Source organism: Acromyrmex echinatior, chromosome 17 (genome assembly GCF_024713525.1).
Source record: "Acromyrmex echinatior isolate Ae372 chromosome 17, ASM2471352v2, whole genome shotgun sequence".
Classification (NCBI taxonomy): Eukaryota; Metazoa; Arthropoda; class Insecta; order Hymenoptera; family Formicidae; genus Acromyrmex; species Acromyrmex echinatior.
The window spans coordinates 7,825,251-7,846,082 of record NC_141868.1 but is presented as its reverse complement, the minus strand read 5'-3'; the positions used below and the strand labels follow the sequence as shown (position 1 = coordinate 7,846,082).

Genomic DNA, 20,832 nt, shown 5'->3' with positions numbered 1-20,832 from the left:
CGCGTTTTAATTCCCTCCAAACGTAGAACGTTTCTTCGCCAGTCGTAAATCAGACAGAAAGAGAGAAAGAGAGACGCAAATCACTTTATTAAAAAAGGGAAAAGAAAGAAAGGAAACGCAGATATCAGAGATCGCGCGCGCCGCTTATTGCGCCGAATAGCGCCATATTGCGACATGCTAATGAATTTTTTCCTCCGACGCGGCAGGAACGAAAAAAAAAAAATTAATTCACCGCGGGTGCTTCCTCGTGGAGAGGGAAACTAGAAAAGAAAAGAGAGAGAGAGATATATATATATATTAAAAATTAATCCTCTCAGCCGTTAAGGATTCCGAGGTTGTCCGGGGGCGACAAGTGGTCATAATGAACGCTCTAATGAACATGCATAACGAGCACGACCTCGTTAAGCCACATGGACCTACCGATCGTTAACACGTATCCTCCTTTTTAACTATTAGCAACAAAAGGGAGGGAATCGCGTAAAGCCGATATGTCGTGGAAACGGAGTGAAAGACATTTTGTCCCTCGATGTTTTTCAAATCCAGCGTGATTTCGCGAACCAGTGATCAAAATATCGATCTGAAGATTCGCGAGGAATCCTGTAGGAAACTTTTATACAAGGAATTCACAGAAGTGTGTAAACGAAGTTTCTGAATCTTTCAAGCTGAACTTTATCGCGGGATTGCGCACCGAGAAAGAAGCACGAAATTATAAACAGAAAGAAAGTGGAGAAGAAACAGTCAGGCGCTAATATTAAGTAGTTGCTTAAAACATGAGTTTCTACTGCATTGATGTTTGCGCACGAAAATATTGATTAAAAATGTGTCAAGAGTTCATTCCTGAGGAAGATGACGTAGATCGTAATGAATGATTCGTATTTAAGGATATATCAAATTCATTTTTTTACAAATAAATCTTTATACTTCTATACTTTTATATTTATTTCGTATTAATATGTGTATTTTAAATAAATTACACGCATAAAAATTTGTGTTAATAATATTTTATTTAAAAATTAACACAATGTCATGGCTTATATTCGAGCTTTAATTAAATTAACTTTGAATTGATAATATAATAAACAATTGTTAATTATATTAATTCAAAGTTAATTTAATTAAAGCTCGAAATAAGCCATGACATTGTGATAATTTTTAAGAAAATATACAAGCATTTTTTACTTCAACATTTTATTTATATTAAATAATACGTTTTCATAATTTATTTATTAATTATGTTTATTATCGTAATACTAGAATTTAAACCACAAAGACGAAATCTCAATTTATTTTGTATAAATTCTTGAAGTGTTCACAATAATTTATGCAAAGTTTCATTGGGATGCAGATATTAATTGTTCTACAAAAAAAAACCAAAACATAAATTTGTTTTATTTATAGAACAACTGACCTTTTACGTTGTAATAAAACGTTATATGAATCATCTCGAATACTTAAAATATTAGGAGTGTGATTTAGTTTTGAGAGTTCTTTTTTTTTCAAAAACTGATTTATTTAAACAAGATAATGAACGAATCCTTAATCAAAATGTTTTTCTTCGTTCTTTATAACTTTTTCCCATCTTTCTGGCAAGAGTTGATTCAATTTTCAACAAATTTCCGCACTTCTTCGAAATTATGAAAGTGTGTACCCTCTAGAGCATGTTGCATCGACCGGAACAAGTGGTAATCAGTGAGAATAATGTCTGGAGAATACGCGAGGTATAAGATAAGACTTCCCATTGCAGCTCTAATAACGTTTGCTTCGCTGATAATGCAACATGAGCATTGTCATTGAAGAAACCACCATTTTTTAATTGCCTAAACCAATATTCACATATCTTAATTGATGGGGCAACAGCACCATAAGCTTCTGTCAAAATTGTATAACGTTCAGTCACCGAGGTTTTCTTTTGATTAAAAAAATAGAAGGAACAACTCGAAAATGCTCTTTCAGAAAACTCCATGTTTTAAATGTGCGAACTACGGATGCATCGAATTATAAAATTACCGGATATCGGATTCGAATAAAAGAATATATCCAGAAAGGCAATTTTTCGAGAGAATATCCGATATTTTTCGGATATCCGACCGGATTTCGGAACAATGTCTTCTAAAAAAAAACTGTAGAGGAAAAAGTTATAATTTTGCAACAATTTATGTATAAGATATTATAGCATTACGAGTATATATGCATTATATTTTTATAAAACATTTATATAATAAAAAATCAACAATTTAATGATATAAAATTTCAACTAGATATATTCCGGGATACTGAAGATATCCGGTCGGATAGTAAAAAGTGTCGGATAATACCGGATACCGGATATTTTTCGGATACTCGGTGCATCCCTAGTATAAACACGATATTAGTCTACTGTTAATAAATGTGACTAAAAAAAATCATGGAGTAATATTAAGAAAGTTCTCTGACTACTTCCTAGTCAATATATTGGGTCATCTAAAAAGTATCCGCGGTTTTTAGATGACCCAATATATATACAGTTTATTCATAATATACGTAAAACAATTAAAATAATGGAATAAAAAGATTACTGACAATATCTTATGTCATTATTTTTCATTACATAATTATTGTTAATTTTATATATTACTAAATATTTTCAAAATGACAAAATAAAAAGTTGTAAGATGCTCATTTGATGTATATGTATCGTCCATATATTCTAGCTTTTTTCATTAAAGAATATAAATTTCTTGTAAATTGTATGGTCAGTTTAAATCAAACTTTACAAAAACGAACTTAAGTGTTTACTTTATAATTACAATGATTTTTAAATTGCTGTCTTATACGCAAGTTTTTAATTTAAAAGAGAATAATCATAGAATAAGATTATACCTTCAACTTGTAATATAAAATTCTATAAATTTAGAATTAAATATTTTCAAAATGGTACAGTAAAAGTCAATGAAATTTTTTATTATTGATATTATTAATATTTGTATTACATGTATATTACAGACTTGTCTTATATTTCATCAAACGCGAGAACCTCCTTAAAGAAATAATAACTGTGATTGAAATGTCTTCGACAACGCTAATATTAGTGCCAGCTCTTGCAAAATCCACAAAACTAAAACACACTCCTAATATACCTGTATAAAAAATTGAAATTTTTATCATTATTTTATAAATACATTCCATTAGAGCACAGATAAAAAAATATTACTTTTTGTGAAAGAATTTTTTTATCCAGATTTTCTCTCTCCCTCCCCTCTTTTATTGTTTTTAAATGCAATCTAAAATAACGTGTAATTTTTTCATTACTTTGAAAATATGTATAATACATCCTTAAAGTTTCATTTTTATTCTACATATTATTTTCTAAATTTGTAATAACCATTATATATGCCTAAGACGGGTATACATATGTTAAGTGACAAATTAACTTATTCAATATTGATTTTACAAAATTAATTAATGTGTGTGTGTGTGTGTGTGTGTGTGTGTAATTAATTTATATATATATATATATATATATATATAATTACATGCATTGGATTGGCAAGGAAGTAATTGCGTTTTTTTAGCTTAAAGTTGTATACATAATATCTTTGTCTATATAATAATGAATAAAATTTAAATTTGAAAAAAGAGTTTTAAAGCTTAAAATCTCTACTTTTAAAAGCTTACTACATTTTTTAAATTTATATTGATATAATAATTTTTACATACCAAAAACTACGAGCTGAAAAAGACGGAAAATTTTCTTCTCGCTTTGTGAGTTTGTAACATGCCCAAAACAAATTTGAGAAAATTTTCGTCTACCTATCGCAAAAGCTTGATACTTTCCCTACAAAATCTTTTTTTAAAATATTCCTACGATTTTTAGTTACTGAGTTATCGCGGATTAAATAAAAGGATCATTTTGATTTAATTGCTCATAACTCTGTTAAAAATTGTCGCAATTTAAAAAAGAGATTCTTAAAGCTGAAACTTTACTCTATCAAGATATATTTATATTGGTTGGTAAGAAAGCAAATTGCGGTTTTTACTGATAGCCTTTTAAAAAAACGCAATTACTTTCTTGCCAACCCAATATATATATATGTTTATATAATATTGTATATATATATATATATATATATGTTACAATGTTATATGATTTTATGTATTGTATATATAATATTACAACCCCAAGGAATGTGCGGTTATGGAGAACGACATTCTGTAACGGCGCACTCTCGACACACGAAAACCGATGGCACGCGTGAGAGGGAGGGAGGGTTGCGTGTAGATCGGAAGCCAATTAATATCCATGCAGGGGTGCGCACTCCCACCCCCTCCCAAGTACACCTGACTGAATAACCCCGCTGAAACATAACTACGCGCAGCGTGATATACTCGCGCCATGGGGCTCGCTTGTCAGCGACGGGACCTCATAAACTCTCAGCCGCGCGATAACAGGGTTAACCGGCGGTTACCTCGTTATTTCGATGCGATCTCCGGGAGATCGTAACTAAGCGTCGTTCCATACCGTAGCCGAGTGCTGCCGCGATAATTATGCTGGACACCCTGGAAGCCTGATTACGAAGCCAATCTCCTAAACGATCCTCCGAAAAATGCGGATTTATTAGCAAGGTTTCGATAAAATCGTGAAATTATTGTGAAATCGGTTGTCGTTTAAATTCTCGCGCCTTTTTCCGTGCAAAGGATACACCCTTAGAGAAAGGACCCTGAAGGGTGAATCTACTAGTTATAATTATAGTTATAAAAACTAATTTATTTCACTGATTATAATTCTAATTATGTCTCAGTGAAATGAATTAAATTTTACACCGAGAAAAAAAATTGTTCATTTTAAACTAAATTAATTCCGTTGTTTTCATTCCTTTTGTTAAAAAATGTATGTATTTCAAGTCAAATATAATATGTTTGAATTAAAAATACATATACATTCTTCATCAAAAGAAATAAAAACGAACTAAATTAATTTAATCAAATAAACCTTTTTCTTTTAATGTACATATAATGTTTATATTGTAATGAAATAGAAGATGTCACAGACACAAAACTTAATATAATAGTTTGGAACTGTGGAATATTAAAAATATGAAACTTATGCTCACAGAGCATTTTTCATACATCACATTATAGACTACAATATACATGAAAACTAACTCGTTTCACCAAAACTCAATGTATCCATATAGTTGGTCCTTCATTATCGTAAATATTGAATTAGTTTGTGATTAATTATTTATTTCGAGTTAAAAACATTCATTGTTTTAATTCAAATTAAGTGATTTATCACTAATCAATTTAATATTTACAGTACATATTAAATTTCTCTAAGAATAAATGTATTTTCGTTCTTCAACGATAATCGTGTAAACCAGAATTGTACTTATTTCAACTACTTTCTAGTTGAAACATAAGATTTGCATTTTCTTTGTCAATTCAGGCATAACTGTCCCAATAATTGAAAGTAAGTGCGCTCAATCGTTTTCCCTACTCGGTCGAAAGGATTCGTTACTTACCTTGTAGATCTCGTCGACGAGCCTAGTAAGTTCCTCGGTTTCCATGATGAAAACTCTGCTTTTCTGGCTTCACGAAATGCTCATATTTTCCTGTCCGTCCGGAGACCAGATTTTACGTGGCCGTCCTGCTTTCCTGTGCTCGATCGCGACGTATGTTCGATATTATCGCTCTCGCCTGACCTGAAAGAAAAAAAAAACAAATATTTTAGATATCACGTAATTCTACGGACATTCATTAAAATAAACACGCGTGTAAAAATCAATTTAATAAGTCTACAATAAATTTTATACATATATATACTCGTAGGCTTATTTCCATCAAAGTGGATTAACTTCAATCTCTCATTCAACTTATTCTATTCTTCATTTTTTTCTAATTCTTATATTGAAATTAGAAAAAGATAAAGAATTAGTTGAACCGAGATTAAAGTTAAACTACATTAGAAACGGATGTTAAAAGTTTCTCTTACCATATAGTCGTATTTTCTACATTGATGATAGTAAAATAAGTAACAAAAAATAAATAAAAAGTCATTGTAAAATAATAATGTTAATAACTACAATAATATTCAAACTACTATCGCCTTAAATTAGATTAATATTTGCATCCAGAAAAGAACGTAAGTAACAGTATGTAAAAGACTGTATATAAAAGATGACAATTATATAAATATATGTAAAATTAATGCACACAGTTAAACAGGCTAATGTAAATGAAAAACCTGTAACTGTTTTACAGTTACTATATCTTTTTCTTTGAATGAGAACACATGGATATCCATAACTTTCTAGGATTACAAATTTTAAAATAGGCAAATCCGCGAATTCTCTCGCAAGTCTTTGACTCCGATGGCATTTCTCTACGCATATCCACCTAGCTATTTATCTGTTAGTATGTTTTTATGATAATGATCGCATTCTAATAGAAAAGCGCATTCCTCGTTCGATTGTGACCAGTTGGCTGGAATCTCGAAACGTCGCTTAGGCTAAGCACAGGCTAGGCATAGACATAGGCATTACTCATACATGGAACGGGAGAGGTCACGTTTCCCAAGTACTTTCATTCCGCAAGGACACCCGGTATGCGCGAACGGTTACAGGAGAGCCGCATAACTTGGCCGCTTTTATCTCTCGACGTGGATCTACAAACCGCGCGTTAAAGTTGTTCACGGATCGATGATCCAGGAACGAATTGAATCTTTCTCGTTAATTATGTATGAAAATATCATTACAAGAGCATCAATAAATTTGCATTTAAATTTCCTTCCTAAATAAATCATATAAAGAAAAATCACCAACGTAATATCTATAGTACAAGTACATACAAGAATGATTTTGCTGTATCTATTAATAAAAGTATCTAAAAATTTAGCTATAGAAACAAATCTCAAAATAGTTGTTTGAACCATCAAAATAATTACGTAAAACATTTCAACTGGTTGCAAGTATGTTAAAATTTTTTTGCAGCAACGTTTAAACGTTCTACATGATTATTTTGATGATCCAACAATTTTTATATCTAATTAAATTTTAAGATACTTAAAAATTGTTCTTTCTAATATGATTTTTTTCTAACTGTGGAACAACAACTAACAATAAGGTTCAAGGTAACGTTAAAATTTAAAAAATCGTAAAACGACGCTCAATTGAATAAAATCAAATTTGTATAATGGAAAAGGGCTAAAAGCAAGTTATCAATTACTATACTTTACAATATACATGAAAAACAAATGTTTCGACCATCACTAAGTCATTCTCAATGTTAAAAATAAAAATTAGAAATAAATATATCCTAATAACAGATTCAAAAAGTCCCTTCTAATTAAACGTTTAAAAAAAAGTCACATTCTTAATTTGTATTAATTAATATCAAACTAAGATTGTAATCTAAATCATTAATAACTGATATTACTTCTCTTGGAATTATGTGCTTGAAATTGTAGTAGGAAAGTTAAAATTAAATGTATAGAATTAGAGATTTAAAACAGAGTTAATAATGTAATTATTTCCCTAATTTATAGAGTATTTAATTACGTTCGAACATAATTTACCTTAAGAATGTTAAAGTAGCGTCAAAATTTCAACACGGGAAAACACGGACATTTTTCTAAATGATCGCAAGTGCGACTGACGATTCGATAACGCATTACTCAACGCGCGTGTCGCTGACAGAAACAGACGGATCTCTACTCAACGGTGTGTCTGAAAAATTGGGAGTGAGAAAAAAAAAATATCACCGAACTTATGATATATTAAGAAAAATTGGCGCGCGCGTTTTACGCGTAATTTGCAACGCTCCGAACGAGGGGGGGGGGGGGGGAATGTATTTTCACAAAGGTACACAGACGCGAAAGGTAAAAGGCCGCAAATAATTGCAATTGCACAGGACGATTGACGTCACGACGAGAACGAGCGGCGATTGTGAGAGTGTCACGTGCGAAATACGAAAGAGTGAACCGACGACTGCAAACGAAATATCAATTGCCGCGCCTCCGCGGGCGTATGTAACATAATAGACCGATTAATAATAAAGCGGCTGCTCGACTCACCGTGCCCGGCCGAGCGTGCTTAATTAATAAATTGACGTTTCATAAATTAATCCGTGCGACTCCGAATTCACAAAGTTCGCCCGGGCTGTTTAAAATTTATCAATAATCCCGACGGCCCGAGTAATTTGTCAGTTTGTTGCCCCGTGTATTTTTCACGTTTTACATTAAATTAGTATCGATAGAGAAAGAAAGAGAGGAGGAGAGAGAAGAGGGAATATCTTCGAACTCTACGTAATCAAGGAACACGTCATTTTTAATTAAATTTCGCCAGATATATTAAAAAAAAAAAAAAAAAATCGGGAGCGAATAAAAGTTGCCGGACACAGCGGGAGGACACAGGTTCTCCGCCGCCGAAATTATCAATCCATTCGAAATGTGTAATCAAACGATAACGTGATTCGATGAACGAAATGTTGCGAGTAACGGCGGTGCGCTCGCTCGTTCGATTTGTTAAATCACGCCGATCGATGCGGCGCGTGTTCGATCCGCGATCTCAATACGTAGCAGAAGATTCGATTAAACGATGAAAGCGCCGCAAAATTCAACGCGGCCTATCGAAAACGCTGCTTTCCACCTCATTCTCTCTCTCTCTCTCTCTCTCTCTCTCTCTCTCTCTCTCTCTCTCTCTCTCTCTCTCTTTCGGTCGCGAATTCGCTCGTTCGCGAATTTCGCCGATGCAACTTTGCAAACGCTCGCTCACCCCGAAAGCTTTCAAGCGAATTAAATTCTCTCGAATCGTTTACGATAAAATGTTTCCCTTTAATCTCTCTAATCACCGACGCGCTCTGCAAACTTTCGCGAATTTAACAGGCGGACGTGACTAGGGACGCTTTAAAATATCGATATCCCACGCTCGCGCTCGATTGCTAATATCGAAGTATCAATATCCGATCATTCTTGGCGGCAGAGATTGGAAATGAGCGGCTGCGAGCAGATAAAGCGAGTAAATAACCATAAATAAATCAGGACAGCAAACTGAAGCGCATGACAAGCACTGTTAGCTCGTTGAATCATATCACTCATTTGTTACAATGATACAACAAAACAAAAAAAAAACAAAGTTTTCCAAAGAAAATGCATCTGAACGTTTTAAATATTTAAATCATTACAATTTTTTATTATATTCTGAAATTTGTAATTTTGGTGATTATACAGAACATTACAAAGAACGATTTTGCTAAAGTAAAACATTAGCTAGATGTAGAATTATTTTGAAAATAATTCGCAAGAAATTTAGGCAAATGAGAGTGAAATGAGATAAACAGAGCACGATTAATTTTAAAATATAATTTCAATACTCAAGCAAGAGTAATTGTTATCCTCGGAATTCGAATGTTTCGATTCACTTTTGAGTCTTTATCAACGATATAATGTTCTTCAATAACTTTAACACATCCCTTACTCCACATACAGTCAGCCATTGATGGATTAAAAGATCCAAAGTGAGATACAACCATTTGGTTGTAAATGTAAAAAGTGAGATTTTCTGAAAACGGTTGCATCAAATTCTTATAGATACAGGGTGGTCTCTGATCACCCGCAATCGGCAGACAAAAGCTGTAAGTATTTTAAAATTAACGTATTTAAAAAAATTATATTTCAAAATAAATACATATTTGCAAGTTTTTAAAATGCTCTCCATTTTGAAAACCCAGGATCAAACTAATAAGATCAGCAAATAGATCTTTTTAAACATTACAACTTTGTCTGAAACATTTCTTTCGAAAATGATTAATTTCCGAAACACTGAAGGATCCCAATACTTTTCAAACACCCTGTATATATATATATATAAGGCTCGATAGATAAAACGCTTTTTTTTAATCTTGCAGTGTGTCCCGATGGTGGGTGATCAGAGACACCCTGTATATATAAAGCAATAAATTGCAAATGACTTACTATAATAAAGAAAAAAAGAATGCATTTTCATACACTGAAAAAAATGATTTGATTGGATTAAATATATTAATTATGGTAGAAAATGGACGAATCAGAATTTTCTTAAATCTATTAGAATTCTATTAGGTGTTGGAATTAATTCGTAGCGTTTTTAATGAAAGAATGTTATTTATTTCACATGAGCATTAAAAAATACATTAATGAAAGTACTTCCCATCACTTGTAAAACGCTACGAATTAATTCCAACACCTAATAGTTGAGATAATTAGAATTCTGATTAATATAATTATTCTGATAAAAATAAGAATTCTAGCAAATATTTTATCAAAAATATTGTATCAACTAGAATTCCGATTATTTTCAACTAGAAATTTTTTTCAGTGCAAAAAAATTAATTCTGTTAAACTATTAAAATAATTATATAGGACGCCCAAGCTGATTGCTAGAATGTCAAAATATCATTTACTTTGCAATATCATTTACTATGTTTGAGTCTTACATAATAATTTCGATAATCTACAAAATTATTTATAGCATCTGGCTAAATTTTTAAGTACTACAGCAAAATCATTCTTTCTATATAGAAAAATAAAAGTATATTATTTTAAAGTATGTTCTTTATATATATATATTTTTTTTCTTTATATCTTCATTCTTTTTCCGATATAACTTCAGAGTAACAACTTTTCAGTTATTGCAATAAATAAGCGATATTTGTTAAACCAGGAAATAACAACGAAATGAATTAATATTATAATATATAAAATAATACGTTAGTATTATACCTAGATACATTTTTCAGTGTACGTGTACGCTGCGTATTCGTATTAGTTATAAATTACGTTAATTTAATAATTAATTCAGTTAATTGTAAACAGACCGGCAGGAAGTCAAACAGATTAATGGATAAATACACGCCTGCTAAATATGAATACTCTCGACGATAATCATTGTTTGTCGAATTCGTGTTCGAAACCGCCGGCTCGAATGACGTGCTATCAATCACGTGCATCAGTGCATCGGACTTGCACCGCTTGGCGTTACTTTCTTCGTTACGAGATCCGTATTGTTACATCATCGGCGTGAATATGTTTATTAGAGCGGTCGACAACCCGTACCCTCTCACGCCTCTTTTATTCTCCCCTCCTCATCCTCCACCTCTTTTTCCTGTGGAATTTAATCCTGCTTTCTCCGAACTGACTTATCGAAACGATATTTGCGTGAACTAAACGCGTTATAAATAGAAACGTAATAGTAAGGAATACATAATTAATTAGATATTTTAATGTTTCAATAAATAAAACGTTTTGGTTTTAATGAATAAATTAAAACGCATGGAAATACATATTTTCGTAAAATACTTCACAGAATTCAAAATTGTACAAACAATATTATTAATAAAAAAGTGACACTCCAATTTTAAAGAAAATATCTGCTGTTTAAAATATCTATCGTTATTCGTCCTGAAAAATTGTAAGCTTTTATTATAAGTTTAAAATAAAATTTTCAAATATTATATAACAAATGAATTATACATCTATATCTCATTTAATTTAAATTAGGGATATCAGGATATCCATGTTCAATATTATTTTAAAAATTAAAATAAAAATTAGAATGTTCTAAAACTCGACCTGATCTCATTTTTCATCCTACTCCTGAATCGATTTGTCCTTATCTGTTCTTCGAAAAGAATTTTGTTCCATTTTATGGATCAACGATTCTGAAACTTACTGGTTCACAATGTTGGAGAGAAAAAGGAAAGGAAAATAGCAAGTAAATCCGTATACGTCGGTATTAACACGACGCCTTATTATCATATACAACACGGCCTACGCCTACGTGCCACAGGTGTAACCGAGAATTCTTGCCCGCAGGACATCAGGACCGTTTCATAACCGTTACAACAGAACCACCGGACAGAACGGCATTCCTTGGCAGTCGCAATTTCAATATGATCTCGTGAATGAATCCCAGTAATTCTCGACAGGCGCGTTCTCGAGAGGATCTCGCACTGAAAAGGGGTATCGTGCGAGACCTTTTCGCTGGCGAAAATTAAATTAAAAAATGGAGGACCATTTCAAGACATCCGCATTTAAAACTTTATGTTATATCGCTTCGTTACTTCAATAGCGAGACAATTAAAAAAGACATGATTTTCGAGTTATTATGAATGAGTTGAGTACACAATTGGAAAATTTGTATTAAATTTAACACATTTCACAAACGTATCCTAAACGGTCCACTCAAATTTTTGTTAATTTAACACGAAAAGAATATGTTAATAAATAACAAATATTATATAGAAAGGTGACAAATATAAAACTGACACAATTTGTAAGCAACTTGTGGAAGCATATTTTTCAATAAAATTGATATTTATATGATTATTAAATTAATATACGTATTTTATTCATTCGATTTAGAATTTACGTTTTGAAACGTATTATTTTTATTTTATTTATTCACTCATTTATAATTTTGACACTAAGAAATGTTAAACATCAATTAATGTGTTGAAAACTCAACATAAAATTTTAACAAGGACTTGTATGGACCGTTTCCAATATAAGTTCAAAATTTTTTTACTATATAAACTTATTCTATTAAAAGTGAACTAATTTAATTTCATAAAAAACATCATAAAAATTATTTCAATTCGAAGACGGTGATTTTTTTTGAGAATTATAAAACAAGAAGGAACAAAAGGGAAGAACATTTCCGTAGGAGCAATTTATTGGTGATACATTAGCTAAACATTGAGAATATATTAAGCCAATATTGAACCATTATGCTAATATTGTACCAATAAATTATGCTACTAGGATTGATCACTTTAAGAATATATTCTTCTCGCTAATATCTGATTTAATTAATAATTTTCTATCAAAATCCTGAAAATTGTAAAAAATAGTGTCTGAAAAATAGACTCTCCCTGATTCTTCCTTAAGAAATTTAATTTTTTTGAAATTAAACCGACGAAAATAAATCAATTAATAGTAATAATCTTATTTTTGGCCAAAGTGAATCTTACAATTACTACTAAATAATATCAAATGTAAATTTTAGCAAATATGAAATTGAAATAATATATTTGCAAAAATTTGTATTTAGTATTATTAAGATCCTCTTTGTGATTGAAAATTGGATTATTTTTCTTAAGTGATTAATTTTGTTAGTTGTGTCACTCTTTCGAAGTAAAAGAGCAATATTATAATTTTCGTTTCTTCATTTGTTTAACATCAAAGTGTTTGACATTTTTAAAGTTTGCGGTCGGAAAATTGTCGGAAGATCGTCGAAGAATGCATAACGTTCATCCACTTTCCAATATACTTTGCATAGAAGCGTATTAATGATGAGCGCGCGTGCAATATCGAGACTGGGTTTATTAGCGACGCAATATTTTTCCTTTTTCAAGGTCAGCGAGAGATGAAACGGGAAAGCTTATAGAACTAGTTCTATGTATAAACGAGATTCCACGAGCAGTAAATTGGCGCGAAAAAATAAAAAGGCTCACACGCACCTCGAAAGCAGCTGTTTTATCTCTTTCTTTCCTCCGCGAACTAAAACATCCTTGGCTTTCAAAGCCACCCTCCACTATCCCCCTTTCCACTTGTGCTCTTCCTGTTCCCGTTCCCTTCCTCTCTTACATCGTAGCTTTAATTATCGCCTCAAAGGGCCCCGCCCTTTTGCTTTATTTAGCCATCGATGACGTTCCCTTATCCTGCATCGTCAAAGAAATCCTCAGGGACGTTAATTAACCTTCGAACGCAAAAAAAAAGCAGGACTGCAAAAACGAATATGGGTGCAGCGCCCATATTCATTGCAATAATGAGAGGAAGAAAACTATTCTTTAACCTCTTTCATGTATACCATTTCACTTCCGACAAAGCAGGATTTCTGCAATAGCTTCTATTTCCTAGAATTTATAATCGCATGTAGCTTTGATTTTCATATAGCAATACAATTTATAAATTCCATTTCCGAACGTAAATAAATTCAGAGTGTAGATATAACGTTAACTCCGCGTTCAAAGTATTAAATTAATCTCATTAAAAGAATTAAAATAAAAACGGTAGAAAGGTTCGAATTCGAAAAAGGATTTTTGTAAATCTATAATCCATAACTCTGCAGTGAAATTCAGGGTACGCAAGCATTTTGTGTGTTTCAAATAACATCGACTATATTTCAGTTAGTTGATTTTCAAAATAACTCATGGTTGTTTACATTTCAATTCGTACACCGACAGAAGGAAAATGGTCGCCGTTACCGTTAAATTAATTATATTTTTTATAGTCATTTCCGGAGCCAACTGTATACTTTTTTATAAAACTGTAAATACAATTTTTATTTTTATTATTAACATTATAGCAGTGGTGATTATATTATAAAAACAGAATTTTCCTAACCATAATTATTTTATCACATAATTTATAATCATTTTCAATGCCAACTATGTATATATTTCTTGGTCAAAGCATAAATATAATTATAACGCTAATAATAATAAATATATTTATAATTATATTTATACGTTTGATAGAAATATAAATATAATTATTATAATAATTATTATTAGCATTACAACAGCAATGATAATTATAGAAATGGAGCTTCTAATTATAATTATTTTACCATGCCATTATATTCAAAAATAGCAAATATTTTTCTCTCAGTATATTTCTTAATGAATCTTGTATTCGTTAAACCAATAGAGATACATCCGTCAATCGTGGCAACTGACGGGCTATAAAATGGCACAATTACATATCGCAAATAAAGATGAATCTACGATACATCGAGGAAGGCAGAATCAAAGAGAAGGAAATTTACATCGTGACGGAAATCACACGCAGTAAAGAGTTAACAACGAATTACGAGCTGCAATGAACCCCGGTCTCGTGAATTATCTGTCGGGGCATAAATTCCGATTTGCAGCTGACATTTGGCACCGTTCAATACTCGGCCTCACGTTTTATACATTTCTCCCTTTTTCTTCCCTCTCCTTCTTTCTTTTTGCCGCTTCGATAATGGCAAAATAGGCCAGTCATTTTGCGCGTTCGACTTTAAGAGACGCGATGAAATAGAAGAGGCGGGAAAAAAAAAAGAGGAAAGAACGAGGTAGAGAAAATCCAAGGGTAGAGTTCCATCGGCGACGCGGAATCGCTCGCGGATGATTTCCGTCGATGAAATATTCATAATTTAATATGTCCCTCTTTCAGTCTCTCCGTCTCTTCTTTTCTCTCTTATTCAGGCAGGACGGGACGTTCGAGAGATGAAATATTCATTCTCTCAAAAATGACGATGATGTCGGTTCGAGAAAATGCATCACGCGTCATCGATTTCCTCACGAATATAATAATTATCCGAGCGGAATCCTCGACGCGACTCCAATCTTTCCCAACATTTTAATCCTTCAATTCGATCTGCGAGCTAACCGTTTCATTGCAATCGAAACTTTTCTCGAATGTAAATCTTTCTCTCTCTCTCTCTCTCTCTCTCTTTTCCCTTTTGTATTTTAATTTTACAGCTTTTTTTTCGCTTGCATGTAAGAAAATAACGAGTTTCTTGATATTTACGAGAATCCACCTCTGAGATATTTTTCCGTCCAATTTACATTTTACGCAATTTCCAATTTTCCGATGTATCTCGCGGAAATATGTATTTCCATACTCGTTAGTTTTGCAGCGCCGGCATGACTTGGCAAATATCTGGGCATCGACGAACTCCTTCGTCGATTTAAGATATTTCGTGCGTAAACTTCGCGTACAATTCGTTCACTTTTTTTTACAGGACTTCTAAATTTAGCGCGTATTTTTTTCGCACTCACCTAAGAGAGAACAGTGAGAGTGAGTGAGAGAGAGAGAGAAAGAGAGAGAGAGAGAGAAACGACGCACGTACACACAGACAATAGAATACGTTTCAAATACGACAAACTGAATCGACGGACAGTTTATAAAACTGAAAAATGTATTTGCAAACTTGAATATGAATGTTATTAAGCAAAATCCACTTCGACCTAAAATAGAATTCTTTCTTTTACCTAACCTAACTTATATACCTAACTTCTAAGCATCGTGAGGCTCGTAACATATTCTTGTAAGACTTGTAAGAATTTTTAAGTGCTTATACAATATTTTTACAGACAGCTTCTTATTAGCCATAAAAATTTACAAAAAATCGTAGATATTTAATAATATTAATCGTACGCATAAAATTAGAATACTAGTCATAAGTTCTTATGAGAAATTTTACGAGAACATGTTACGAGTCTTACGATTTTGCTTAGAATTGACCCATTATAATCTCATTGATCTAATTTCCACTTGTAAAAGAATTCAATACGACGGTAGACTAAAAAAATGAGAGCGGAAAAGAGATAGATAAAAGCTTTATTACTGCTGTTCATAAATAAGAACACAATCTTCTAAGAACATAGAAGTGAAAAGAAAAGCAGAAAAATAAAAATATCTCGAATAGCAAAAATAGTACAAAAGAAAGAGAGTAATACAAATAAAATATAAAAATAACAATTATTAGTTTAATTAAATTAAATTGTATAGAAGCAAAGATAGAAAACAAAGGATAGCGAATAAAAAGAAAAAGATATAGATAGATAAAAGCGTTTATTACTATTCCAAGGCAATCTCTCTGAGAAAATAAAATGGACAATAAAAGAATGAAAATAACAAAAATAACACGACAAAGGTAGTGCAAATAAAATATAAAAATAAAAACTATAAATTGTACAAAAGCAAAGTTAGAAACCAAAGGATAGTAGAGAGAGAGAAAGAGAGAGAGAGAGAGAAGAGAAGAGGAGAGAAAAAGAGAGCAGGATTTCGGTATTTCATACTCGCGACTCCCGCGTAAGAATTCCAAGAATTTTACAAGGTCGTAAACATTCGAGCCGCAAAACATTACGTAGCAGCGGTTATAATAACAATTGTCACTACAAGTCGTATATGCGATGCGATTTAGGATATCTTGTAATATTTGTCGAATAGATACGTAAGAGAAATAACAGAGTTTCTCTCCGAGTGTGTTTTTTAAAAGTTAGAAAAATAGAGAAATGGCGTATGCGTTACTTAAATAATTTAACAAGAATTATAATTATAAAAATAAAAATGGCTCCAAAAAGAAATCAAAAGAAACTAAATTATCAACGTTGTATTAATACGCAGCAATAATATTTAATAAAGATTAGACCAGGATTGCTAAAAATTCTTCGTCCTAAAATTCCATAATTTCTCCTTCATTTCTGGATACATTGTATAATTTTCCTTAATGCTTTCATTAAATTTTTTTTTGTATTTTTTCCTGATTTGGAAATATTTTGTTAAGAGAGTAATTTAACATAGCAATGTAAATTACTATTAATTATTGCTGAAACTGTTTGGATTTAATTGTTAAGGCGAAATTTATTAAACTTCTATAAAGCTAAGAATTTTTATTTTACAGAAAATTTTACAAAATACTCTTTTTTCCCTAACATTTCCCTGATTTTCAGTTTTATGGCAATCCTGTAAAAGCTTCGAGCACAAGAATCATATTACACAAATCCTACTATTATTTATTATTCCTTTAAAATATTTTTTATTATTTCTTTGTGTGACGCATCAAAGAATCATGGTGATTATTTAGGGGAAAGTCCACTCATTGCCAGTTAGCGCGTATCGAATCTATTTTCTCACGTGTAAATTAAAAAATTCTCGCGATCAGCGTATTTAGATAGAAAATAAATACAAGCTCTCTCTATTTCCGTTCAGTCACCACAACTTTTTCCGTCAAGTATTTTTTTTATAACTGTATGAAATTAAAACGATTTCATCACGTTCTCCACACCGCGTTTTCCACCCCAATTATAATTCCGAACCAGAATTGACACAGAGGAGCTCCAATCAGCGATCCCAATTTCTCGTATAATTACCTTACGGTATCAGAGCAAATTGTCGCGACCTGCGGCAATTTTTAAAAACCGAGATGACGTATTTCAACGTTCATGGATGACTCCGCGCGACGGATTCGCGCTCCGAGTGATCGTATAATTTCCTTTACTTTGATCAACTTGACGCGAGGCTCACCTGAGATCTTAGGAGAGTCGGCGGATCCAGGAGATCCACGGATGAACGAATATCGAACTATCGGATGGAGAGCAAGATGTTACTTTCGGGAGAGACGACTCGGAGCACACCTCACAGGACGAACGAACGACACAGAAACAACTCACACAACACGACGCGCGCGAGATGACTGACTCGGGACGTCAGAACTACAGTCGCGGATCGCGGGAGCTGCCGAGTGCCGAGCAGCCGCTCGGCGCCATTCGGCGCCATTCGGCGTCGCTCGGCTTTCTCGGCGGGGAGACATACGCGAATCGTACACTCACAACCTATTAACCCTTTGTGTCTTCGAGAGAGTAGTTTAAATAATAATCTTCGCCGCAACACACCCTCCTCGCCCCTATGATGACACCACGCATTCGTATTAAAGTCCTTCCCAAAGGAGAAATGATGGAAATCATAGAAATATTCTGTTAGAAATATCCTTAAATTTCATTAACTTTTAAGTTAAGTTTTAGTTTAAACACAATTTGAACTTAATTTCATGATATCATATTAAATTTAATGTATTTATAATTAAAAAATATATATATTTGTGTACACGTACATAAAATTTAATATATTTTTCACGAAAATTTATAAAATTTAATGTACTTTTCATAAAATTTTATTAAAAGTACATTAAATTTCATAAATTTAATTTAAACAGTGCATATACTGTTAGAAATGTTCTAAAATTTCATTAACTTTTAAGTTACATAATTTGAACTTAATTTCATGATATCATATTAAATTTAATATATTTATAACTAAAAAATATATATATTTGTGTACACGTACATAAAATTTAATATATTTTTCACGAAAATTTATAAAATTTAATGTACTTTTCATAAAATTTTATTAAAAGTACATTAAATTTCATAAATTTAATTTAAACAGTGCATATACTGTTAGAAATGTTCTAAAATTTCATTAACTTTTAAGTTACATAATTTGAATTTAATTTCATGACATTATATTAAATTTAATGTATTTATAACTAAAAAATATATATTTGTGTACACGTACATAAAATTTAATATATTTTTCACGAAAATTTATAAAATTTAATGTACTTTTCATAAAATTTTATTAAAAGTTTATGAATTATTTTATTATTTTATTATTTTATTAAAAGTATATTAAATTCATTATTTTGTAATCACAAAATAAGAAACATTTCGTATTTATGTTGGAAACAATTCACTTAAATCCTTGTTAAGATTTTACGTTGTATTTTTAACGTATTCGAACGTTAATTCAACATAATGTGATTATTTAAATATTCTTTGAATATTGTTTGATTGTGTTAAATTGATATTCAACATTTACTTACGTGTCGAAATAAAACAATTTGTGAATAAATGAACAGATAACAATAATGTATATTTTAAAACGTAAATTCCAAGAATAAAATGCATGTCAATTTAACATACCATAAACGTTAATTTTGAAAAAATATCCTTCCACATTTATAAATCGTATTGGTATTATATTGCTTATGTTAATTTTTTTACACTGAAAAAAAATATAGTCAATTTTAATAAATATTTAGTTGAATACTGCCAACTAAATATTTGTTAAATATAAAGATATATTTATTTGATACAAAAAATGTTAATTTGATTTAATAATCAATTTTTTTACTGAACAAATATTCATTTACTGTAAGTAAATGTTGGCAGTATTGAACTAATAAATATTTATTAAAATTGACTATATTTTTTCTCAGTGTACATAATATCTGTATTATTTTCTAAAATATTCATCTTGTATCAAATTAACACAAAAATTTGAGTGAATTTGGACACGTAAAATGTGTAAAATTTAAATATAAATTTTCCTGTGTAAAAGAGAGAGAAAAGGGATTACTTGATTTACTTTTTTTCTACGTAATAATTATCTTTAACAAAGAATATTTTTTTTAATATATTCTTCATTACAAATTTCAGAAAAACTCATTATTATGTAATTGCAAGAATTATAAAAGAAAATTATAAAATTGATCAAAAAGCAGTTTTATATGTATAATAAGCAAATCAAAATGTTACTTTATTTAATAATGTCAGTTGAAGTAAACTTATTAAGATTCAGAACATATTTTGAATAAATCTGATGCTTGTAATGAACTTATAAATTTGTGGATATATAAACTTTTGAAATATTTGGAACAAGTAATTATTATTTGCGTACAATATACATATATCTTTCTGTATGTATTATGCCCGGAGATATCTGAACATTCATGGGTGTGTCACATTAAAAGATAATATTAAATTTCTTAATGTATTTTAATCTCCACAATCTTTTGAAACGAAATTGTGTTATGTGATAACGATATTTGTACTTTTATGAGTAATCTGTTTTTCTGGACGTTTTTTATTTAATGTTTTTAATCTAAAATAAATTTAACACACCTAGGAGGAAAAATAATGGTCAATTAACGAATTGAAAAAAAATTCTAATGCATTAAAAATAATATTATATTTATATATAATTCTTAATGTAAATACATTTATGAATAATTTTGAAAAATAATTTTATTTTTAATGCATTTAGATCTTTTGCCTGTGTGTGTGTGTGTATGTGTGTGTGTGTGTGTGTGTGTGTGTGTGTGTGTGTGTGTGTGTGTGTGTGTGTGTGTGTGTGTGTGTGTGTGTGTGTCATCAATTCATTACTTTTCATGCTAAGTATGTTTGCATTCAACGAGTTTTTTCAATTTATTTTAAGTTTAATTTATTTTAAGTTAATCTAAATCACTGTATAAATGAATCAAATAA

At 31.0% G+C, this 20,832-nt stretch overlaps 1 protein-coding gene across 3 annotated transcripts in view; it reads right to left on the bottom strand.

Annotated features, from left to right (window-relative positions):
• IRSp53 (Insulin receptor substrate 53 kDa) overlaps positions 1-20,832 on the bottom strand; it is a 128,216-nt gene that overhangs the window by 94,547 nt on the left and 12,837 nt on the right. For 2 of the 3 annotated variants that reach the window (XM_011067830.2, XM_011067833.2), the window contains exon 3: positions 5,502-5,681. In XM_011067830.2, the coding sequence (XP_011066132.2) occupies positions 5,502-5,546 (45 nt within the window). In that variant the 5' untranslated portion in view covers positions 5,547-5,681. Of the gene's footprint in view, positions 1-5,501; positions 5,682-18,031; positions 18,404-20,832 lie in introns of those variants that run through there. The other variant, XM_011067832.2, reaches the window with a different exon arrangement.